This window comes from Microtus ochrogaster, chromosome 21, assembly GCF_000317375.1.
Source record: "Microtus ochrogaster isolate Prairie Vole_2 chromosome 21, MicOch1.0, whole genome shotgun sequence".
NCBI lineage: Eukaryota > Metazoa > Chordata > Mammalia > Rodentia > Cricetidae > Microtus > Microtus ochrogaster.
In genome coordinates, this window is record NC_022022.1 from 39,892,536 (window position 1) to 39,904,375 (window position 11,840).

The 11,840-nt window shown below is 37.2% G+C and overlaps 1 protein-coding gene across 3 annotated transcripts in view; it reads right to left on the reverse strand.

The window, feature by feature from the left end:
* Window positions 1–11,840, reverse strand: part of Spata1 (spermatogenesis associated 1) — a 30,653-nt gene that overhangs the window by 4,433 nt on the left and 14,380 nt on the right. For all 3 annotated transcript variants that reach the window (XR_003377839.1, XM_026783952.1, XM_005357407.3), the window contains exons 8-12: window positions 10,251–10,359; window positions 9,484–9,609; window positions 4,304–4,482; window positions 1,838–1,936; window positions 168–255 (exon numbers count right to left, since the gene is read on the reverse strand). Coding sequence is in view for 2 of the 3 variants with exons in the window: in XM_026783952.1 (XP_026639753.1) it covers window positions 168–255; window positions 1,838–1,936; window positions 4,304–4,482; window positions 9,484–9,609; window positions 10,251–10,359 (601 nt within the window). In the remaining variant the exon portion in view is untranslated. The remainder of the gene's footprint in view (window positions 1–167; window positions 256–1,837; window positions 1,937–4,303; window positions 4,483–9,483; window positions 9,610–10,250; window positions 10,360–11,840) is intronic.

Below are 11,840 nucleotides of genomic sequence, written 5' to 3' on the forward strand. Positions count from 1 at the left end.
ATTTGTAATTTGCAATACCCACACACAACGTAAAATTGAAGTCTTATTTTTAAATTTATTCTTAACATCAACCTTATGATTTACATAAAATATTGCCAAGGAACAAAATGGCTTACTTTGTTCAAATCCTTATCTAAAATTTCAAGAGAGAAGTTAAACGAACATACATATTGGTGGTCGGAAGGATGTGCCCATTTTCTTCTGTGTCAGTTCAGCTTTCAGTGTCTGTAAATCTGAAACTGCTTGTTTCCTCATCTGTAGAAAGAGGTGTCTTTTAAACATGAGCTTCATTTCAGCTTTCTAAAAGGATGTCATGGTGGGAATTGTCCTCACCCCTCATGCCTTCCCTCTTACTAGATCACTACAGTAAGCTGAAGTTACCCATTATTCTTACATCCTTTATGAGTATATAAAGGGCAGTTGAAATGTCTCAAAATATAGAATGAAAGGAACTTTATTTTTAAGAACTTAGCTTCAGAATCTCAGTGTGCAACAAGTAAAAGAGGCAGTAACAGGATCCTGAATACAAGAGCCTTTAGGAAATGGATAGTTAAGACACATAATAGGATACACCTGTGCCCAAAATGCTTCTAAGGGTCTTAAACCTTTGATTTCCTCGTTTTTATAATTAAGGAAATGAGCCAACCAAAAGGCTGAGTACTTTGCTCAGAGTGCAAAACTACAAGTTTGGAACAGCCACCTGTATTCCACATACTGTGTATGGACTAAAAGCATGAGCACCACCTATGAATTTGTTAGGAATAAAGAACCTCAGGCTCCCCTGGATTTATAAAGTCAAATGCTGCGTTTTAAACAAATTCTCCTGTTAAGATAAAACCATTAAACTTCAGAAGCACTACTTATGCTCCACTACCTTGAATAAATATGGTTGATTTTCTTTCTCATATTTCTCAATGGGGATGTTTTAGGTGGTTCATTCAGAAGTCAATAAATACTATTGGTTACATGTCTTTTAGGCACTATGATTAAATACAGAATTTTTTCCTTCCAATCCGTAAGATGAAAATTTCTTGTCTTTAAAACTGAATTACTATTTAGGGTGAAGTCATAAGTCACACGTGTAAAGTTACCATCTATACAGAAGGTAAACTCTAATGCGCATGCTCCCTGAGGAAAGTGGAGGAAGTCATGATTGAGAGTTTAGATAGCCTCCTTTCTGCACCCCACTATCCTCAGGTATACAAGTCTCAACCTTGACTTCTTCTCCACATACTGAACAGATACGGTTCCCTTACTGGACAAATTATTTTTTATTGCATACTACTTAATAAAGTTGTATTCTGTCCCCCTTAAGTCCTAAGCATTCTAGTGCTGAGGCAGCCTTCAGGGAAGTGAACTGCATCTAGAACTGCTCTGTCCCATGTAGTAGATAGGAGTAAATAAAATTCAAAGTTTAGCATCTAGCAGAAGAGCCATACTTTATATTTTTGAAAATAGCAACAATAAAATGATTATACAAGAAAAGGGAACAAATTAAGTGAGAGTTTGAGGCTAATTAGGAGGTTTGTCAGATTTATGAATTGCAGAAAATTTAGAAAACTATTTTTAAAGTGTTTTCTGTTTATATTATACTGATTCACATGATCCTTTAACTTTTAATTACTTCTGGTAAAATTTTACTTGGCCTTGTAGCATGCATCTTTTTATTGTATTTAGTTTTCTTCCCACATTTTTAATCCATATTCTTTGCTGCTAAAGTGCACTAACTTAAAGAGTCAGTGTGGCTACCCTTACAATATTGATATTTAAGGATAAACTCCAAACTATTTTATTTCAAGATGAATGTTATAATCTGATTAGGAGAAATATAGATTACCTTAACTTCTAATATGAGTTTCATTTTATCAGTATCCAGTTTTCTCTTAAGTTGGTCAATTGCATGCTGTACTTCAGTGATCTGGATTATAAGATAATTCTGTGTGAGACAGAAAATCATTTATTTAGAATAATATTTGTGTATTTACTATAAAAGGCCTTATGAACATAAACTATGAAATGATCACAAAAATAATCTATTTCAGAAAATCTTATTGCTCTTGTGCTTTAGCTTTAGGAGTGACTTTCTCTCCTGTTTTACCTCTAATCATCTATTATTTTAAAAAACTGAGCCTGGCATCATGACGCGTACTTCTCAGTATTCAGAGGCTGAGGCAGAAGGATCTCAAGTTTGAGGCCAAACTGGTTAAGATCCTGTCTCAGAAAACAAAATGGATATTTGTAAAACTGACCATCAATTTAACATCATTAACACTATTATCTTATGAAGATATGAGCAAACACTTTTTCTTGAAAAATGTATGCAGTACAGTTCTCTTTACTAAGAAGTTATTTAAGAATTTTATACCTCCATGTATGACTGTGGTGGCATATGTCTTTAATCCCAGCACTTAGGAGGCATAGGCAGGCAATCTCTGAACTCAGTGTTAGCCTGTTCAACAGAGAGTGTTCCAGGACAGCCAAGGCTACACAGAGAAACCCATTCTCAAAATACAGAAAACAAACAACAAAAAAATTTTAAACTTCCTTTGTGAATCAAATTCTCATGCTGAACTGAAGCATGGTTAATAAAAACTGAGAGAGAAATTAGGGTTCAACCTGAAGGTCAGAAAAACAAAACAACCAGCCAATGGCTCTTACCTCTACCTCAGTCTGAAATGGCAATCCTCCCTCCAGGAATCTCAGAATGAGACTGTGACTGAGAGCTGTCTCCTCCTGTTTTATAATCCTCTCTAGTTCTGGGATTAAAGGCATGCACCACCTAGTTTCTATGGCAATAGTGTGGCTACTGGGATTAAAGGTGTGTGTTACCACTGCCTACTCTGTGCAGCTGACCAGTGGGGCTGTTTTACTCTCTGGTCTTCTGGCAAGCTTTATTTATAAAATGCCACTACATAGAACCAATACAATTATAAGATAAAAATATTAATTAGGAGAAAATAGTATTGAATAATATGTTAAATAATTATTTTAGCCTATTTGGATTTTATTTAAATCTACCTAAAGTAGTAAAACATCTATTTCACCATGTCACTATCAAAGTGAAGTCATTATCAAAATTAACATATCTTTAAATCTTTTGGACATGTAAGATAAAATCTAATAAAAACAAACTTAATGAATGAATGCTGGTTTCTTTATTTTTGCCTATTTAATTATGTGGTAGAATTATACAATAAAGGATACTCTTGTCTGTGATGTAAGATTCAAGATTATCTCAAGGAAAAAAAAATGAGTTGATCAAAATTCCATGATTTAAAGAATTCCATAGAATATCAGTAATTTTGAGTTCTGTTGGTACTGTAACTCCCTCTACCCATAGGACTACAGTGAGCTAGCTCTATTAGCACCTTACTCTTGTTTATCAGTTATTGATTTTTTTGTAATGCTAATCACCCTAAGGCAACCAAAGCATTTGTTACTGAATCAGAGTTATGCCTAGTTAACCTCCACAAGGCTAAAGGAAAGATTTGTATATTTCATGACTCTGTGTCGTTGTAGGAAACCTAGTAGAATCACTGTATCAAGGTTAAACATTGGAATGAAATAGTTGTCTTTCAGTGTATCTAGGGTAAATATCAGAATGAATAGTTGTTTTCTGGAAGTTCTTAGACCTTGAAGATGTCATCATGAAAAACAGTGATTGTTTTCTCTAAGCTACGGAGCTGGTTTTTAGAAGCAACCCTACAGCCTTTGCATGATTTTGGTCACAAGATGCTCCTGGCAGACCAAGAGGTCTTGAATTTCTGGGTACTGCAGACAGTGACAATAAGGACAAAAGTGGCAGGAGCATGACACTTTCCTTCAGAAAACATACAGATTAGACCATGGCTTTGGTATGAGGAACCTGTTTACCCCCAAAACAACTTTTATGTGACAATCAGTAACTAAGCCTTTGCATGGCTGGTGGAAGTTCAGTTCATAGAAGCTGTTCCTCCTTGCTATGACAGAAAGCTGAAATTACATCTTGGAATGACCCTTTTACACAACACACAAGCACTCTGGGTCAGGTTTCTCTCCTGTTTTAAAAACTTATGATCTTATTTAGTCACTTTCAACTCTACTGCTGGTGCTAGAAAAAAAGCTGTCTTAGGAAGCCAACAATACCGTCAGGGAGGAAATAACAGCAGCATCAAGGCCCTAAGAAACATTATCTTCTGACTTGTTTTTTACTCTCCAAGCAAGTTTTGCTCCAAGTAACCTGGAGAATCCTAAACAAAACACAAATTAAAGCATACTTCCTGCATAGGACTTTTCTAGAGGAAGGGAGAACAGTTAATAGTACCTTTGAATCTGAGATATTTGCCAGATTCCTTGGTCGCATCTTGATCTCCCTGGCTTCAAGCTGCATGAGGAGTTTTTTATAGTAAAGTTCCAAATCTTCTCGAAGTTTTGTTAAAACTTCCTCCAGTGATGCTGTGACTTTCTTGGTGTCCAAGTATTTTTTCTTCCAGCTGTCACAGACTACAAACAAAACACAAACCACAAGAGTTATAGGTGGATACTGTTAAAGCAGTGGTTCTCAACTTGTCGGCTGTGACCTCTTTGAGGATTAAATGATCCTTTCACACGGGCCACCTAAGATAATTGGAAAACGCAAGTATTTACATTACAATTCATAATGGTAGCAAAATTAGTTATGAAGTAGCATATTTTTATAATAATTTTATGGTCAAGGAAGCCACAACATGAGGAACTATACATTGAAGGTCACAACATGAGGAACTATATATTGAAGGTCACAACATGAGGAACTATATATTGAAGGTCACAAACGAGGAAGGTTGAGAATCACTATGTTAAAGGACTAAAGTTTTAAGGTAGAAAGAATCCTAGAGTTAAAAAAATACATATGTATCAATTTAAAACATTTTCCTTCTTTCCAGTTCTTACAGACCAAAAGCTGAAAAAAAGTCTGCTAGATAGTAATATCCTCAGTGTACTGGTTTGAATGAGACAGGCTCATATACTTGAAGGTTTGGTGCGAAGTTAGTAAAACTCAGAAGGATTGGGATCTGGAGATGTACCACTGGGGGTGAAGGAAGCAGACTTTAATGTTTCAAAAGTCCATGCCAGGCTCAATGTCTCTTGTCTCTCCCTCCCTCCCTCCCTCCCTCCCTCCCTCCTGCTTGTATCAGATGTAAGTTCCCAGGTACTGCACCAGTGCTGTATCTGTCTGCTTCCTGCCATGCTTTCTGTCATAATGCTCATAGAAATCCTCTGAAACTGTTAACAAAGTCACTAACTAATATAAGTTTCCTTGGTCTTGGTGTCTCTTCACAGCAATATAAAATAAGTAAGAGAGAAGTTGGTACTAGGGTTTAGGGTATTGCTATGGCTGGTTAGCATGTGGAATGTGACTTTGAAGAGTGTCTGGCTGCTGTAAACTGGGTTTAACAGGCCATCCTACTAAGAACTTGAAGGACAGTAGAGATGGGAGCGATGTGGACTATGAGGCCCAGCTCAAGAGGTTTCAGAAACGAACACTATTAGCAACTGGGTAGAGACAACTATTGTAATATTTTGGCAAAGAAAGTGGCTGCTTTTTGTTTTTCTCCTAATAATTTCCCTGAGGTTAAATTGAAGAGTTATGGACTAACGTAATGGCAGCAGAAACTTCAAGCCAACATAGTACTGACTGTGTCACATTGTTATTAGTGACCACTCATACAGATCTAGAATGAACAAGAACAAGTGGAGCAAAAATACTCCCATGTTTGAGGAGCACAGGGAATGTAATACTGGAGCCAACTCCTGAGCACAAGGAAATGAGAAGTTTATACAAAGGCCTGATGCTAAATGAAGAAAGGGAGGAAAGCTCCAACGGGAGCAGAAGCCAGGAGCAAATCCAGTTCCAGGAGCCAACACAGTCCTGGGACACTGGCAGATCAGAACTAGATCCGGAGTCAGTGATCTCCACTGGAACAGGTACAGGGGAGTAACGGCTGAGCGAGAGAGCCAGAGCCAGAGACCGCTGAGGGTCCGGAAGTGAATCTGGGACCTTCAAGGGAGTAGACCTAAGCCAGGACCTCTGCCAGTGTGGGTGTGAATGAACCTGGGAACTCCGAGGGAATAGGCAGGAACCAGAGATCTCTGTGGGGCCAGGCATGAGTCTGGAACCTCAGAGGGAATAGGCCTGAGCCAGGACCTCTGTGGGTCCGGGCATTGGTCTGGGACATCAAAGGGAATAGACAGGAACCTGGAACCTCTGTGGGTCCAAGCATGAGTCTGGGACCTCTGAGGGAGTAAGCCCAAGCCAGGTCTTCTGAGGTTCTGGGTGCACCCAAGCCTGGGAACTCCGAGGCAGCAGACTGGAGCCAGAAACCTTCCCAGGTCCAACTCCAAGCCAGGGACTTCTGCAGGAGGGGATCCAGACCAGGATTTACAGAAAGAGGGCAAAGCCAGCAACCTAGGCCAAAAAGGCCTGAGACAGCAAACTCCAAGGGAGCAGAGCAAAGCCCAGGAGTGCTGACCTATCTCCAGGAACACGAAGTAACCAACAGGGTAACTAGAACTGTGATACTGACTGTACCATGAGGAACAACCATCTGAGCTTTGGACTCACTGGTACCAGAAGATTATGCAACAGAATCTCAGACATACCCAACCACACCTATTAGAGAAAAAGATGAGTAAAGATAAGAACACATGCAACACCACAAAGAACAACACAACACCAGTAAAACCTAAAAACCCTACAACAGTAAGACCTGAAAAACCAAATATGGATGAAGCAGAAGGAAATGACCTAAAAAATAACTTTAAGAGAATGTTTGAAACTCTTAAAGAGGAAATGACAAATTCACTTAAAGAAATAGAGGAAAAGACAAAAAATTGGAAGACATCAGCAAATCACTTAAAGAAAACCAAGAAAAAGAAATAAAATATATGAAACTATTCAGGTCTTGAAAACTGAAATAGAGACAATAAAGAAAACACAAGCCGAGGGAATTATAGAAACAGAAATCATGAGAAAACGATCAAGAACCACAAACACAAGCATGAACAGCAGAATACAAGAGATGGAAAAGAGAATCTAAAGCACTGAAGATACAATAAAGGAAACAGACTCATCAGTAAAAGAAAACATTAAATCTAACAAAAGCTTAACCCAAAATATCCAGGAAATATGGGACACCATGAAAAGGCCAAATCTAAGAATAATAGGTAGAAGAATTTCAAAAAAAAGGAGATCAAGGGGATACAAAACAGAAAAGAAGTCAAACTCTCACTGTTTGCTGATGATTTGATAGTTTAAATAAGTGATCCCAAAAATTCTACCAAGAACTTCTACAACTGTGTAAACCCTGTCTGTCCTGGAACTCACTGTATAGACCAGGCTGGGTTTGAACTTAGAGATCCGCCTGCCTCTGCTTACCAAGTGCTGGGATTAAAGGTGTGTGTCACAATACGTGGTCCCCAAATGTTTTTAAGATTGTGTAATCTAGTTTAAAATCCTCCAAGAGCTTCTAATCTTATTTAGAATAAAATTCAATCTTTTGACTTGGGTTTTCTGATTTTCTCACTTTTTTTTGCCTACATTTCACTTTATTTAACATGCTCTATCTACTCTGGGCATTTTTCAAGCCTGACTACCACAACAAGGCCATCCTTATCTCTTCACTTGGATATTTACTATTCCTCTTATGCAGACTGATATTTCTATACAATGCCTGCCTCATTAATCTGATTTGGGTATCTCTATTCAGAAATGCCTTCCTGGGAACCCTAGCTAAAGTACCATGCTGCATTCCTCTCAACTGTATGTGTGTGTGTTTGCCTACATGCCCATCTGGGCACCATGTGTGTGCATTGCCCATAGGGGCCAGAAGGTAGCACTGGATCCTCTGGAACTGGAATTACAGGTGATTGTAAACTATCACATGGTTTTTCAGCATTGAACCTGGATCAACCTAAAAGAGCAGCTGGTTCTCTTACTGCCAAGCCACCTCTCCAGGCAACTGTGCTCTTTTAAGTTAATTTTGAAATTCTGATCACTAGTTGATATTGTCTTATTGTTAGTCCCCTACTGTTTGGAAGCACATTCCTCATAGCAGGGCCAAGTCCAGGTCAATTCTGTTCATTGTTGCATCCTTAGTATTTAAATTAATACTTAGCACATAGCAGGATCACTAAATATCTGATATTTTGTGTGTGTAGGTGAGTATGTACATTTCTTCTGAACTAAAAAGTGACTCAATTTTCATTTTAGATATGAAAACAGTAAGACGCACAAGAAAAAGGAAACTTGCCTAAAGTTTGACTTTAGTCAAACTAAAGTCTGACTTGCCTAAAGACTGACTTAGTATTAGAATCTAAGCCCCATGACTTCTAGTCCAGTGTTAATTTGACTCTTTCTGTATTACTCAGGGTTAAGTCACTAATTCAAGGCAACAATTCAATATTCTTAAGCATCTTCCTCATAGCTTATGAAATGGTCCATGGCCTTCAGTCACTTTGAGGATTGAAACTTTTAGTATTTTGCTATAAATTAAGAATTCTAAAATAGATCAATTCCACATATGGCTTTTTCTTCATAATCCTCAAATGCAACCCAAAATGAAGGCTTCTCAAATCATTTACTATTTCTCAAACAACCATCTGATACTTTCCTTGCTCTGGCTCATATTTCCACTCATTCCTACTAGCTCGAATCATATTGCTTCTGGTTTTATTGTAAGAAAATGACTTTCCCCCTTAAGTTACCTCATTCATTCATATTAGCAAAGCAGCAAGGCACATATACCCTAAATTAAGCAGCTACGGCAATTCAAAGACCTAAAGATGGCATCTAGAGTTAGTGATACATGACCTGGAATGACCTGTTGGAAACAACCCAGTGAGCTGAGCAGAAGCAAGTGAGAGAAAGATCAGTTGATGACTAGGGAAGAACATGGTGGAAGGCATGAAGCCATGGGACACACTTGGACCCTAGTGCATCCAACTCCTTCTGGAAGGCTTTCTTTGTTTCTTCCATCCAGCTTATGTGCTCCTCCTTTAAATTTCTATACATACAATTGTGAATTTCCTCTATAAAGCATTAAACATGATGTATCATTTATTCTTAACTTGGTTATCATTTTCCTGACTGTATAGCTATTGTATCTTCTCAGCCCTTATGACAGTGTCTAAATATGCTAAACACTTTATATTTACTTAATAAATGAGGGAAAGAATTAATTTGAGTTTTGATAGCAAAAATATTTGAGTTTTAATTTACAAAGCCTTATGCAAAGCATTTATTGCTTAAAATCAAATGATTATTTTCTATATTAATGTACTTCAATTACATATTATATTCTATATTAATGTACTTGTATTTCTGTATTAATGTACTTCAATTATGTACTGTAACAAGTGAGACAATTATTAATTATGAATGTATTAGTTACACTGAAACTATTAATTTTGTAGAATTTAGGGGTAGTTTTCTTTATAGTTATAAAATCCGTTTAATAAACTTACCATGATATCGTTTTGATTTATTTTGTTCAAATAGCTTTTCAACTTTTTTTAATAGTTCTTCTCTAATATTTTCCAGATATTTTCTTTCTTCCTTTACTTGTTTCATTTGTTCAATAATCTTCTCTCCTAGAGAGATTATAACCCATACTCATCAATTCTGAAAAGCTAAAAGATGGTTCATATCCCAAAAGACAGAGTTAAAAACCTGAAAGTGTATAAAAAAGAACAAAATTTATTCAGAATGTATGTTTTTCTTTCTGCTCTTACCACTATGGAGAACATGGAGGAGACATTTTGATTTGCCTGGGTTTACAAAATAGTATATTTCTTCTGCATTTATAAAGATGTGTGCAACTAGAAAGTCAGATTAAGTTATCCTTTTATTTTTTTAGTTTCCTATTTTTGGTCAATTTATTTCGGGCCCAAAGTTACTGTGCTTATTTATATCTTATACAGAAAATGCATATTTGAGATTGAAATATTAGTGACTAAATATACAGTGTAGTCAATATAAAATTAATACGATTTGTAATATATAATATATAGTACAATATTTATAACAAAATTTGCCATTTAACTATTTTCAGTGTACAGTTAAGTGGCATTACCATTCTTACAATGTTTTATAACCATTCCCACCACCTATCTCCGTAAGTTTAAAAGATTCATAAATGCAAAGTTTTTGGCCATTAAATTATAAGTCTTCATTAACACAATTAACTGTGCCTCACACAGATATTCGTACTTATGGTGTTACAAATACTTACTCTCGATTTTTAACAAAGAGGAATCTGTTAATCTTGAAGAAACTCGCTGAGAAGGAAATGAAGGGAAATCAATAAGATCTGGTAGGGTGATGTGCTCCTTGTCACGCACCTGAAAGCAAGCAGGAGAATGAGCACAACCGACAATGTGAAGCATTCTGTAGTCTGTCCACGGTGTGTGCTAAAGCACACCGACAATGTCTTATTACGTAGTGGTGAACCCCAATACTACATTTGCAGCTAGAGATTATTTCTCATCTCTCGTCTCTGCATTTCACTATGGTTTGGACATTTTATGAAGACAGTATAAGCAAAGGCTTTAAAACTTCATTATCTTTCTAAGTGTGATTTCTGTTTAAGATTTCTGATCTTAGTCACTCAATATAATAGCTTCTTAAAGTTTTTAAGATGGTCATTGACTTTTTTCACCCTGTCAATTCTGATAATTTATACTTGCCAAAAAAATTGATGAGATAAGTCTACCACATTTTCAAAATGTTAGCATATTGTTTTGTATCTATCTTATTCTTACAAGCCCTACCTTCTCTGCTTATATTTAAAGTTCCTCAACTTTTCCTCCCCCCCCCTCCTTTTGTATGTATATACTTGTTTTTGTATCTGGTGTATGCCTGGTGGGGGTTTAGAGGACAACTTGCAGGACTCACTTCTCTCCTTCCATCAAGTTGGTCCTGATGTCATCAAGCTTTGTGTTAAATTCCTTAACCTGCTGAACCATCTTGCCAATTCTTGCCTTAATGTTCTTAATTTTCATATTTTTACCTGTTCTTGATAACTCAAGTCTTGCCATGACAGCATAAGGTCACAGAATCCTGCATTTTACATGCAAGTGTAGAAATAGGAACTCTATTCCAGAGTGTGGCCAGGAGCTCACAATTAAGCAAAGTTGGACACACACTTTCTATTACAGAGCACTATATATAGACAGCACAGAAATGTCAACTCTGCTCCATTCTAGAGCGGAAGGACTCCACCAAGAGCGAATTTTGGTAGATCATAGCACTCTGAATGAGTGGGTCCAAAAGCAAGAAACTGAAAACACAAGACTGGAGATGGCTATCACGAGCAGACAGTTTCTGAAGGAGGAAGGGAAGTGCTTTGAAAGAAGAGCTGTTTCTTGGAGGCGAATGGCCAAGATGAGAGTTCCATTAAGTTAGTAGAAAACAGCTGCTCAGCTACTGAAAATGCCTGTATTTGGCAATGGCTGCAGGAAGGAAAGGTTTATTTCAGCTCTAGTTTCAGTGATCTCAGTCCACAGCTGGTTTTCTCTAGTATTGATGTGTCTGTGATGAGGCAGACACATGGCCACATGACTGTGTGATCCAGAAAACTACCCCAGAGTAGCCAGGCACCAGAACAAGAATGTCTACCAATGGACTTCTTCCTTCCTCTCCTTGTATTCTGTACAGATCCCCAGTGGAGGGTGGTGTCTCCATTTAGGATCTTCACCACTATCTCTCTGGAAACACCATCATAGACACAGTCAGAAATGAGCCTTACTAATTCCTGGCCATATTTCAATCCAATTAAGCCAACACTCAAATATTTATAATCATATCTACCTCATAAGATTTG